General features: G+C 38.9%; 1 protein-coding gene across 11 annotated transcripts in view; it reads left to right on the top strand.

Moving 5' to 3' along the window:
- Positions 1-13,629, top strand: part of ABI2 (abl interactor 2) — a 72,507-nt gene that overhangs the window by 52,541 nt on the left and 6,337 nt on the right. For 6 of the 11 annotated variants that reach the window (XM_075028260.1, XM_075028261.1, XM_075028259.1 and 3 more), the window contains 2 exons: positions 3,284-3,442; positions 8,215-8,388. In XM_075028260.1, coding sequence (XP_074884361.1) covers positions 3,284-3,442; positions 8,215-8,388 — 333 coding nt within the window. Of the gene's footprint in view, positions 1-3,283; positions 3,443-7,802; positions 7,890-8,214; positions 8,389-13,629 lie in introns of all 11 variants that reach the window. The other 5 variants (XM_075028252.1, XM_075028258.1, XM_075028254.1 and 2 more) reach the window with 1 other exon arrangement.

The raw sequence follows: 13,629 nt of genomic DNA, 5'->3' as shown, positions 1-13,629 counted from the left end.
TTGTCACAAAGACACTTGTTCAATGTAATCGCCCCAGTCTTTCCAGATACAGGAAGTGATACTAGTATTCCTTTTTCCTTTGCTTAGCCCTTTCAGTGAAGAAGAGTGTATAGTTGGCTTGCAGTGTGATCTGAAATACATGATGCTTCTGAACCAAAGAAGTGGAAATTTTTGGCTTTCCTCTTCTCTGTATTTTCTAATTCGTATAAAAGCAAAGGGCAGCTGCGCTACAGATTGAAGCGTACATAACAAAGTGCAAACGTATCTTTCAAAAGTTATGGCTTTCAGTGAGAAGTTCTGGGTTGTTCCCTTCAGACCTGGAAAGAAGTGGATTTGCTTGACCCTCATTTGCTGTGTACATAGGAATGAACCTTTCTTTAACAGCTCCATTTTTCTCTCATCTCCTCGTGCATTCTAAAATACTATGCATCTAATAAATAGCTAACACTGAATAGTCAAAGGCTTTCTCTAATCCTTGCTAACATACCTCCTTATTAACTCCACCTCTTCCTCCTCTCTTCACTTAGCCCCTGCTGGCTCGGCTGGCACTTCTCCCCTTCCTGCTACCTCTGCTCCTGCCCCCACTCCTCCTGCTCCTGCCCCTTCCTCCGCTGCCCCAGATGCTGCTGCTGCTGCTGCAGGAGCTCAGCCCCTTGCTGATGGCTTCACCTCTCCAACTCCCCCTGCTGTTTCTTCCACACCCTCTACAGGTGAGTGTCTGCTCCAGCTGGTAGGCAGGTGAACCCAGATGTCATCATGATCCAAGGCTTTTCAAAGTTACTTCAGAAGCAGTGATTTTATTTTTTTTTTTAATATAACTAGGAAATAGCTGCTAATATCCAACTATAAGGTAATGGTTATAGTAGACAATTCAAGGTGTGCTAGTTTTATAAACGACAATCATTTAGTTTTATCACTTTCTTATTCTTACATTTATGTAATTATTTATTACAGTATCATTTTACTGCAGTTTGCATACTGAGAATCTCCTAGAATAATTACATTTGGGGGGAACCAGCACTGATACTTCTATGTCTGATTATTCTCTTTCAGTAATGGAGTAAAAAAAAAGTGCATCTAGCAAAGTATAATTTATATGACTGGTCTCTTCAATGCTTTCAAATGACTAGTGTCCTTTCAATGAACTGATAAAAAAAAGACATTTTTTTTGTGTTCAATGTCAGGTAAAATACAACTTTTTATTACGCAGAATAGTACTAAAGCATTTTGTTTTAATAGGTGGTAATTATGGTGTATATTGCAACTTGCTTTTTTTAATGCTTATGAAATCATCCTACATTTTTCATTTTCTCATATGCTAAAGCTGCAGCATATAGTGCTTACTAACCATAACACTGTTCTGTATCAGCTTATGATGAGGAGTTACACCTGCATTGTAAAGATCTCCTTTAGAGAGCCAAATTCATGTATGGCTACCTGTGTGCTTTGTTACTTTTCATTATAGTGGAGGCTGATCACAACGGCGTGAATTGGTTTGTGTGTTTATTAGTGTTGGTCTTAGTAAGAATTTCACCAGGTGTCAGAAACATTCTTGAAATCATATTTAGTTTAAGGTGCTGTGGCTCTCATAAAATTAGAGCATACTTACACTAGAATCTATGACTATGACTAGAAGCTTTCAAACTGTGATGAATTTTGGTATCAGAAGATGATCCTGATGTATAAACTACTTTCATGTTCAGAAGATGAGCTGTGTCATATGGGGCCTCAATCGGTTTTCCATTTTTGATGCACTGTCAGTATCCCAGTTCTTGAGCCATATTGCTTCTGTATTTTTGACAAGTCAAAATCAAGCAGAGATTAGTATTTTAATGGGTATAAAATCACATTCACAATTGCATAAGAGAAATTTCAGGTTACTTACTATTTTTAAGATCTTTTGTTTCCTGTGCTATTAGTAAGTTCCTTGCATAGCTCCTCTGAAATAAAGTACTTGAAGAGACTGGATAGTTTACCGTTTATGACGTTGTAGGTTTTGGTCCTTAAGGATCTCTTATCCGTTTCTTCTCTCCTCCCTTCTCTCCAATCACCACCAATTTCTACCAGTGCATTAAGTAACAGGGAGACAGACGCATTGGAAAGATGCATTAGGAAAAATGTGAAAAAGCCTATATACTAGGTGGATTGCTCCTTAACTGTTCTTCTTCCTCACCTGTAAAAATTGCATTTTTTGAGATGTACATATCTGTACAAAGCAGGAGGAATGTGACTCTGTAGTTCATGCATTTGCTCTTAGAAGCAAGTAACAGAGCAAGCAACTTGCATTTTATTTATTGACTTAATGTGAAGTTTTGCAAAGCAATCAAAACATAGTGGAGAACAATGCAGGTTTTTTAAAAATTGCACATTCATTTGTTCTGTTTCCCTGTTTACTTCCCTGCATGCATGTCTCCTCAACCACAATGACCATCCCTTGTTTTCTTGCAAACTCTGAAATCTACCTCTAGCACAAATGGTGGAGGCAGAATAGTTAGGGAAGGTAATAAACCATATGGGTATAATAAATCCTGTTTACTGTTATATACAGTATATAAGCCAGAGCACTTTATGTGAGCACAGAAGATAGCTTAATGGTCTTGCTTCATTTATTGCTTGCTTAGATTCAGGATCGATTACTTAAATACAGGAAGTGATTAAAATGGAGACCAAATTTTTAAGGAGTTGTTTCAATTGATAGCTCCCTGAAAGAGGGTCTTTGAGTGTGATTTCATGTATTCCATCCTTCAAGCAGTTTCTAACATTCTTTTTTCACCAGATGATTCTCTGCATATTTCCTGAATGGCACTAAGAGAGTTAGTATTGTGTTTTTCAGTTGTAGAAGGTAACAGCTTTGTATCTTGGAAATGGCATATAGTTAGTTTGTACGTGTATATTGTTTAATTGCTGAACTGTGAAGTGGGGTTTTTTTGCAGTTTTATGAATAACTGAATTTGTAAGAAGTTATTATAATACATTATATAAAATGGATAACTGGGAATTATTTTCTCTCATTTTGAAACTTTGTAGCTTAGACCCCTTTGTATTTTCATACTGGCTTTTGTGAGCAGTGCTGAGTACAGGCAGTTGGGAGAGTTGTTTTTTGTGTTGCTATTGAGACATCCAGTGTCCTGCCAGTCTGGCAGCTGAACTGGCTGACTGCTCCGAGGATACAGACTGTCTTAAAAAACCAGAAACCTTTCCAAGCCTTTGAATATTGAGTGCAAATATAAAAAAGGCAGGCATCGTTCTTCTCTCTGCTAATACATTTCTCTTTCTAACCTAGGTCACCCAGTTCAGTTCTACAGCATGAACAGGCCTGCATCTCGACATACACCCCCAACAATAGGGGGATCTTTGCCATATCGGCGTCCTCCTTCGATCACATCACAGACAAGCCTTCAGAACCAGATGAATGGAGGACCATTTTATAACCAGAATCCAGGTAAGAAAGTTTTCCTGCTCTGTTGCATTCAATGCAGTAGTGGCCTTCAGATCTCTGAAATCTTGTGTTCTGTCTCTATTGCAGATCTTGCAGTTAGTCTCAGGTAACTTCCAGTATGTTGCTGGTAGCCGTGCCAAAGCTGCAGTCCAAGTACAGAGTGTTCAGCTTCCCTTATGGCAAACAGCTTAAAACAGTACTGGCTTTGTTGCAAAATAAGTTGCTTTTGATCTCATAGTCCCTATTAGACAAGCTTTAGTCCTTTGCTACACCATGTGTCATGTATCTGCTTTGGTGTGGGATGGGTATTTGATTTTGCACCAGAACATTGATTCTTCATGAATCAGTCTTTATCTTGTATGTTTTTTCCTTCTGATTAATGGACAGTTCAAGAAGTTGCAATTGTTATACAAGGGTAAGCATTAGACACTTTAGAGACACCAGTGGTATTTGGTATGGGATGCAAGGAAGCTGTGTCATCTGCTAAGTCCACAGGTGATGTTATTTTAATGGGCGACCTGTCTTAGAAAGCAGGATGAGATATCAACCAGGAGTGGCGTGTCCTGTGTGTCAGGCAGAACACAGTAGCTTTTTATCTAAGGAGTCCTTTTCCATCTGCTTCTGATGCAATGTGAAGGTTTTGATTCCAGAGTAGGGGAGACTTTCTTTTTTGACAAAGCTACAGAGAGATGCAGGGGACGTACTGAAGGTTCCTTGTTAGGAAATGCCCTGTTACCAGCAAGACTGAATGTTGACTTGCAAGCACTACAGTGTGTTTGTGTTTTGTGGTTGTTGCGGTGGTGGGGTTTGGTGGTGGTTTTTGGGGGGTTTTTTTTGGTGGTTTTTTTTTTTTTTTTTAAATTGACCACTGAACTTGGAATTAGGTCAAGTGCTGCAATCTGCATTTAAGGGATTTGATCAGGTTCAAATATTACTGCTTGAGAGCTACCCTGCAAAGAGAGGTGTGTGCTTAACTTCAGAAGGAAATGGATGGGACAGGGGGGTGGAGGAGGTTGTATGACTAAATTGTAGTCCAGTTGCCTGAAATATGTGGCATTTGTTAAACACATTATTTGTGTATTGAAGGCTGAAAGGGAATAGGCAAGAAGGAAAGGGTAATAGCAAAAAAGGAAACCTTTCAGGATTACCTTTGCAGTAAAGAGGATTTTCAGTATATCCTGAGAGTTTCTGACAACTGCTGTGCATTTCTGCTTTAGCAAAGGGATAATTCTCTGCAAGCTACCATTGCGTTGTTAATAGGTAATCACAGAAGATGCCGAATAGACCTTAAATAAGTTACATAACCACAATTCAGTCTGTGTTCCCCAAAAGAAGATAATGATTATGGTGATTAGTCACTTGAGCTGTAAATCACAAAAAAAATAGTTCAATTATACTGGCATACTTGATACAACATAAATAAGCAGTTGTAGTAAGAGGCTTTTTTTAATGTACCTAGCAGAATACAGAATTTATTAGCTTTGCAGTTATACTAAACCAAGTTTTTTTTGGCCTGTACCTTGAAAGGAGAGGATGCTCAAGCATGCATAATTGATGGAAGACCCTAAGAACAGAGGGACTGTTGTGTCTGTAAGGAGCAGGGTTAGTCGTGATAGGTCTTCTCAGCATTCCTGAAGAGAGGGAGAAAACACAAACTTAAGAGGTGAAAGAGAGACCTTACAACAGGCAGAGGGGTGTGCCAGCTATGGCTTTTTCATCTTTGCAGGCTGTCTGGCAACAAAGCAGTACTGTTTTTTCCACTTCCATTTTTTAGTATGTTGGCATAGTCATTTTTGATTATTCACTTCACAGGAGGATTAAAGATACATGCCTTGCCCTGTTCTTTTGAATGCCACTTCTAAGATAATATAATTTCTCTACTTCATGGTGAGACCTTTTTAACAACTGAAAATAAAATACTAAGAAATGCAGACCTTAAGTGATCTCAGCATATGTCTGTCCCAAAGCCACTCTTGCCAGCCGTGCCATCTAACAAGTGTTTTAACTTTGCAACCTTAGATACCAGTATCTAAGCAGTATAGAGCTTAGCACAGGCTAAAAACCCTGTGGGAGAAACTGGGCAAGTATTGAGATGGTGGTCTGCACTACACACTATTTGTATAGCTGAATTCTTACCAGGCTGAAGCAATCTGATGGAAGGTGCTCTAGAGCCTTTCTGAATTAATTTACAGCAACTGTGTAGATGAACTCTTAATCTATCAATGGTCTACATGGAAGGAAGCTGGGAGGGAACTTTTAAGCTGGTATTTATCTCATGTTTTGAGACAGCAGAGGTACAGTGAAGTTCTTGCGATGCACTTTATAAACAAAGCCATTATTAATAAAGTATTTATTGTATTGGCTCCTAAAGGTCAAAACTAGCTTAGAGTCATTATTATCGTATGGAGACAATATGATATAATAGTCCCAGCAGTGTACATAAACTGAAGCACAAACCAGATGTTTAAGATAAACAAGAAATGATGTCAGCTAGTGTTAGCATCACCGTTTTGATTAAACTACACAATCCAAACTAAACTAAGGGATTTTTTTTGCATTTGCTTGGAGTACTTGTCTTGATTGATTTATTTTTCTACATGGAAAGCCTCATTATTTCTTTTAAAGAAATATATATAGCACACAAACAAAGTACACTGAAGGGACCTAGGAAACTGAAGCTAGTCTCCTATGAGAGATATGAATTGTATGAATCCATATGATGTTGAATAGAGGAAACATTTTGAAACTGAACATTTTTATAGCATATATAGTTAAAAAGGCAGGGACTTCATAATTGCATAAGAATGCTGAATTCATGAATATTACTGCATTTCAGTAGGACTTCAAGTTCCCTTTTCCTGCTTTGAAAAAATGCAAGACCAAATCTTTTTCCAGCTACTGTGGTTACACTTGAAGGAATAAATACTCTCAGAGGCCATGTCATTCAAATCAAAGAAGCTGTAATTAGAAAGGTATTTCAGTTTTTCTCAAGAAGTATCAATTAAATGGTGAGATAATGGAGCTTGCTTCATATGGAGGTACAAGGATATTTTTGCAACAAAAAGGATGGTTGCTCTGTTGGGTTTTTTTGTTTGGGGTGTGTGGTTGTGAAAGGAATGTGAGTGACAGAAGAAATTCAAAGCACTTCAGATAATAGTTACTGAAATAAGCAAACAGAAAAAATTTTGACACGAGCTTTAAATGCCGTAGAGTTCTTTTCATTTGCTATGGTGATGTGAATTAATTTTGAAAAATACTACATCATACGTGGCCGTGTTCTTACCAGCTCTAGAAGTAGTCTGATATTTATTTAGTTCTGTTCTGCAAGCAAACTAAATGTACTGGTACATGAAATGTAGACCTTTTTCCCTCATTCTTTTGGACATGACTAAATGTATGCCACTACTAACAAGAACATTACTTAGTTGTGCTCTTCCTGAGGTGTGCTTTCTGAAAAATAATGTAACTTGCTTAAAGAATATTACTGCATTACTCTTGCAAAGTGGTACTAAAATTAGATAAAACTACTTAACTATTTTTTAAACTTAAATAGATAACTGAAACTTTCATTCCTAGCTTAAACCACAGTTCAGTGTTACAACATTTGCAGATGGCTGAGAGTATCTTCTTTAAATGTGAATTCACATGTATTGTACAAAGACAGCTCTTCTGGTACCAGTAAAAGGGTTGTTCAGAGTTCAGTGCAGTGGTCTGCAAAATCAGGTGGGAAGGAAATGAGACAGCACATCTGGAATAGGCCCTGTTGTTCAGCAGCAGCACAGTGTGCTTTTTTCTACCAATGAGGTCAGAAGTCCCTGTCTTCCAAGTATGCTCAGTTCTCAAAGGCGTCTTTTTCTGTTTTGCCTAAAATAGCTGCCTCATTTGATGGGGTTTTTTGGCCTACATTTTGGAGAAAACTAGTTATATCAATTGTCATTACTAAGACTTCATGGATGCTGTTAAAGAAGTCACCTCTGTAAATATCAATTTGATTTGAAAGGTGGAGGATTATAGGGAGAGAATCCTCTTGATACATTTGTTAGGTCTGTTCACAAAGTGCTATATTGCTGTAGTAATAAACTTCAACTTAAGGGCATCTCATAGATAGAAAAATACTTCAGCATGGGTTCTTAATCTTATGAAAAAGACCTGGGTTGGAAATTTTAAAAATTGAGAAATCTTGAAGTAAGGATTAGGAATATGCTTAAACCACCTGAGCCATTTTTCTTTGAATGTCAGCCTTTTTATCTCAGCTTCTTGGCAGACTGCTACACTGTCTGAGCAGTGATGATGTCTACTTTTCTGTTTGCCGCTTTGTTGTGTTTCTAACTGAATGCCTCTCTCTTTTTAATTTCTGTGGCAGCATCCCTTGCTCCTCCTCCCCCTTCCATCCTACAGGTAACTCCACAGTTACCACTAATGGGATTTGTGGCCAGAGTTCAAGAAAACAGTAAGTTTGCTGCTTCCTTGTGCTATGATTTATTACTGGATGTGGCTTTTGTTTTGAGCGGATGAAAGATTTGCCTATATATAGCCAGAATTCTGTCTTCTCTACTGCCTCTGCAAGTTTGTCTGAAATTGTGAAGGGAGGGAAAAGGAAGTATTTTTATTGGAGGAATCTGATCCTTCCTTCTCTGAATTTTATTGGCTCTAGTGCACTTCCACAAGCTCTAACTGTTGGTCCCAGCGCAACTAATTGGGATAGGGAGTATTACTTCAACCTGCTACCATGGTTCTAGAGACATTTTCATGGTTATACTATTGCTTATTTTCAGTTTCAGACACTCCTCCCCCGCCACCACCTGTGGACGAGCCAGTGTTTGATGAATCTCCACCTCCACCACCACCTCCAGAAGATTATGAGGAGGAGGAAGCAGCTGTGGTGGAGTACAGTGATCCATATGCTGAGGAGGACCCTCCTTGGGCACCAAGGACCTACTTAGAAAAGGGTAGGTTTAGAGCTAGTAGAGATGGTAGGGTCATGTTTGTAACAACATTCTGTATAAGCTCCTGCTATCCTGCTTTGGATGTGGAGTCTGCCTGGACTCCTTTGTAGCCAGTATTTGGTATTGTGATAGAGGTGCTCCTCCAAATGGCAACTTAGAAGAGTAGCTTAACTTTTGTTCTTTGAGTCTGAGTCTTTTGCCCCTTTCTCCACAAAGGGAGAGCGGGCTAATTACGTATTTTTTAAATCTTCTGTAATCTACTTGAGACTCCCCTTTCAGTAGTCTGCTTAATCCTAATAATCAAACGTATACAAAGTCAAAGATGAATGAATCGGTGCTGCAGTTGCACTTGAACTTTGAACGTATGGGTGCATCTGGAGAAGTGCTGCAATGTGTATTTGGGGCTCTGGAAGCTGCAGTGCTGTACCAGTGTGGGACTGTGCTAAGCTAAAAAGTGCTGGGTCTGTGTAGGACTGACTAACTGAGGCATTGCTGCATGGCTGCATCTAGATGTCTTCCAGTTCTGAAGTAGATGTGTGGAAACATGCTGGATTAAAACTACAGGTAAAATAAACTGAGTAGGTAAATGGCTTAGGAGCACTTGAATATAAAAAATCTACTGCCCTGTGTTCTCCTCTGAAACAGGGTCATGTACCTCTTAGTAAAAGGTGATATAAAATCTAATGTTGCAAAGTAACCAGGCATCTCAGCTGAGTGACTGTTAGAAACATTCAGTCTGCATCAGGGAAAAAAATTCAAGAATACCACAAAGATAAACCCAGTGCAGGATTTCAGGGGAGGAAAAAAAAAACAAGAGATGGAAGAGGCACTTTCTGCCAACTCCAGCCCAAAGAAAATACTACTGTTCCTGAGGGAGATAGAAGAATATGTGGGAGTTTTTTTGTTACTCCCCCACCCTCCATCTAGCTGGTTTAAGTGTTTAGTGCAAGGAGTACCCAAGCTTTGCTGACAAGCTGAGACCATTTGTGGGACAAAGTGCCTGACTTGCAGGGTGTTTACATGACTTGCTTTATCTATTGACCTCTCCACACCTCTGATTGACAGCAAGTGTCACTAGTATTCTGTTGATGCACACAGGCTCTTTATTTGATTAAAAGTTGCTTCAGCTTATTCTTGTCAGGGAAGCTTATTTCCACGAGGGCGGACAGGGAAAAAAGGGATCTCATACAAAGTACTTCTCTTGCTGTGCAGTTTGGAGGTTATTCCTGATTATTGATATTACTGACCTAGCTTCACGAAATCAGGTTTTGGAGTTCCTGATGCTGCAGTTCTTTCTTCGGGAGAGGATGGCAAATTTCTTCAGGCTGGGACCAGTACAGTTCGTTTCAGCAAATACTGGATGTGCTACATTACTTAATGAACTTCTCCTTACCAGGCAGTTCTGAGAATGCACAGTATCTGCTCAGTTTCATTGTGTTTGATGCATTTTGTGCTGGATGAAGATTGCAGGCATGTTCCTTTTTGATAGGAGAGTGAGTTTCAATATTTTTCTCTGTATTTTTCCAGGCATAAGATACTCTTTAGCCTAATTCTACATTCATATCACTATCTTTGTTATGTTTCTGCTATTCCTGCCACCTGGCCCTCAGCAAATCTGCAGTGGCATTTGAGCTAGGAGCAAAAGAGAAGAAATTGGACCCTGATGTGCATTGTCTGTTTATAGTGTCTCATACTAATGCAGTGGGGCGGGGGGTGATGGTGTTTGTGGGGAAGAGAAGCCACAAAATCACGTGGCATGTGGCCTGGGAAAACAACTTTCTATTTGAAGAAATAATGACATTTGACTTATAGCATGTTGTTCTGATCTGCTTTTCTGCATGACTTCTATGAGCTTGTGAACTAAAATAATTTATATAGGTGCACATATGCACAGATCTGTTCCATCTCTGCAGGCAGTCCAGGCACTTGTAGTTTGATATTTACAGGGAAAATCACGTGGGATAGCAAAAACTGTAATTGGAGTCTTTAAAGATAAGCTGGAGGAAGTCAGGCTTTTAGTCAGGACATTTTTCCGGTAGAAAAGCAGAAGTATAGGAAACCAAACGTTCTCTCGTATTGATATAGAGTGTCATGCAAAAACATAATTTTGATCTTTATTTTGAAAACTGGATGACTAAAACATCTAAAAGGTTATTCTGTTCTTAGAAACTCTCATAAAAGTAATAAAAAATTAAAGTGCTTACAAGGTATGAAGAACTGTTAAATAGTAGTTTTAGGATACCAGAAAAATTACATACTGACATAGATCTGGCTTCTGTTGTAGTTATATGAATAGCTCTACTTATATTCAGCCCATGTCTTGAGATTTGACTGCTTTGCTGGAGTTGGGAAAGAAGTGCTTGGATGGGATTTTTTTTTTTATGTAGCAAACAAGCTTTAAAGTTAATGAAAAGCCCCATGCTAAAAGAGGACTTTCAGACTCAAAGAATGTGTATACTTATCCTGCTGTGAACTAATAATGCTTTACCTTCTGCAAAATAATTATTCCTATGGCAACTCCTTAAGTTCCTATAAAGAGTATTCTGTGCCACATGATTCCAAGTGGAGAAAACTGATGGAAGGAAATGGCTGTTGAAACACTATTACCCCCCAAAAGTAGAGTAGCAATTCCTAGGATTTGTGCTTCTTCTTGTGGTATGACTGCTCACTTATATAAGTTCATGTGAAAGCATTTCTAGTAGGATTGGTGTAGATAACCTTTGCAAAAGTGAGAATGTGGAACCTGGGACACCCAAGGAGGTGTCAGATACAGAGGGTTGCTATATATTGAGATGGGATTCAGTATGATCCTGTTCAGTAAAGGGGTCATGCAGTGTGGGAGGTGTATTTAATATTAAGACATGCTCTAACCTACAGCTGAGAAAGGAAGTGAATACCAGATCCATTTTGAACAGGTGGAGAAACTCTTAGGGAGTTACAGTACTGGGGATGTTGAACTTGAGGACACTACCACATGGCTGTAATAGCAACAGCCAGCCTGCAATGTCCAGGAAAGCGCACTGCAGTTTTCCATTGAACTGTGTGTCTGGGTGCGTGGCATGAAAAGGTAAGAAAACGTCCCAACTTTGCAAATCAGATGAACAGAAATGGGTATCCAGAAGCAAAAATTGCCCTCATACCACATGGAGAAAGTGTGTGGTCACAGCTATCAGATTTCAGTTGGATAATCAGTCTGGCCTACATTTGTGGTCAGTTTGACATAACAGAGTTCAGCCAAACTCTATGTAATTGTCGAAGAATGAAAGATCACTGATTGGAAGAATATCAACCTAAATGAGTAATTCTGTTTTTCGTATCTGCATTGAAATGTGTTCAGATAGAAACTAAAAGAGGTTCTGGCTCAGTCTTGCAGGGAAGGATGCCACCTCCCAAGTCAGTATTGCTGCTTCCTGTCTCATCTGGAGCCTTTTTTGCAATACGGGCCTGGGATCCTGGTAACTCGTGGTATGTGACAAGCTCACAGCTTGAACTGGTGGGACTACAGACAGAAGGTTTAAACAACCTTTTAGAGAGAACAACGTTGCCAGTACAAAAGTAACATGCAGGAGGAGGAAGCAATGGTTACGTAAAAACAAAGTCAGGCTTCCGGTAAATTTTTAAGAGGCTTAACAAGATGCGAATTTTCATCACAAAATTAGGGAAGAGTTTCCTACTTGTGATCACAAAATAATGAATCCATTCAGTATCATAAGGGACTAGAGTACACTCAAAAATGAGAAAGAAAGGAATTAGAAGTTACTGTGATCCTTGGATTATTATTATTATTATCAAGAGAATGAAGAACAACAGCACAGTGACTCTAGGAAGAAATGTTTTAAAATAAACAGGTATAGAAGGCAGTTAAAAAGGAATTTTGAAGGACTTCAATTGAATGTATCACATGTTCATGTAGTGACTTCTCTTTTTCAAGCTAAATATTTACTCATGTCTCCATTTGTGTTTTGTTTTCTTAGAATGATACCTCTAAAACTAGTTAGAATGAGTTACTTAACAACTGTGCTGGCGTAAGTGTAGAGCCAGCAATATGTGTGCTTTAAATATGCTGTGGTCAAATGATACAAATCTCCTGTTTGGGAGATTTATTAAAAAAAAAAAAACAACCACAAAAAACCTCTTTACATACTCTGATTCTCCACTGGGATTGATTTGTGTATTTTACTTTATTAAGCTCTTCAGGATCCAGGTTTCCCTAGTAAATATTTGTATTGATTCCTTTGCTCCCTTCAAAAGGAAATGACCTCTTTTCTTTTGAAAAGAATGATTTTAGTAGGGCTCTTCAACACTGTGCTCATGAACACATGCTGTTATTTTTTTTTCTCCTTGCTTTGGTTTAGATTATCTTCCCTTCTATCCCCAGTAAAAGATTTTAGGATGCCTGTCCAACATCCATTTTGTTTCAATGGCAGCACTGCGTGTTTCATTGCCAAGTGCTCAAAGCAGTGACTGATGCTATTTGTTAAAGTATTCAGAGTCTGGCATAGCTCATTTTCTGTATGGAACACATAATGATAGGACTGAGAATGGAAAAACATATCAAGTTCATGTCTATTTTCTGCCATTTCTGGACAGTGCTCTCTCTAATGTTTGCCAGTGCTTTGTCCCATTTGTTTGACTTTCCTAGCAGCTTTTGTGCCTTCAGTAAAGTATTCTGCATCTGTAAGAAAAATGTCCTGATACAGTAGGTGTATGTTTTGTTTCAGAGAACCACCTTACTTATTTCCTCGCTCCTAACTGGGATTCAACCTTGGCACTGTATACCGTGGGAGTGACTTCTAGCTACTGGGGATACACATATGCATTTTACGGATTTAAATGTGGAGGTAGCTAAGGTAGATGGAAGTCTGGGACATTAGCCTTGGCTCATTCTTCTTGTCATCTGAAGAGAGCTCTTATTACTCTCCCTCTTCCATGTTTTCCTGCTGACTTAGTTGTGCAGAGATCTGGTTTAGAATATACACCCACTACATGAATCTTAGAGTAGGTCTGAGTGGTCATAGCTATGGGGATTACATCCACCTCTTTGTATCATTCCACATCAAAAGTTTATCATATATTTGTAAACTTTTCCTCTGGTGGGTCTGGAAATAGTTAAGAATAGAAGAGTTAAAGTAGTCCTGGCTCATGTGCTTCACAGCATGAGCTCTTACAAAGGGGGTTGGAAGAAACTGCCCCTCTCAGCAGGTCATTCTGCACACACAGGGGTGAGGTAGTACAGTTCTCTGA

Source organism: Buteo buteo, chromosome 5, assembly GCF_964188355.1.
Source record: "Buteo buteo chromosome 5, bButBut1.hap1.1, whole genome shotgun sequence".
In the NCBI taxonomy this organism is placed as follows: Eukaryota; Metazoa; Chordata; class Aves; order Accipitriformes; family Accipitridae; genus Buteo; species Buteo buteo.
The sequence above is the reverse complement of the archived record's forward strand: the minus strand, read 5'-3'. Positions and strand labels throughout refer to the sequence as shown.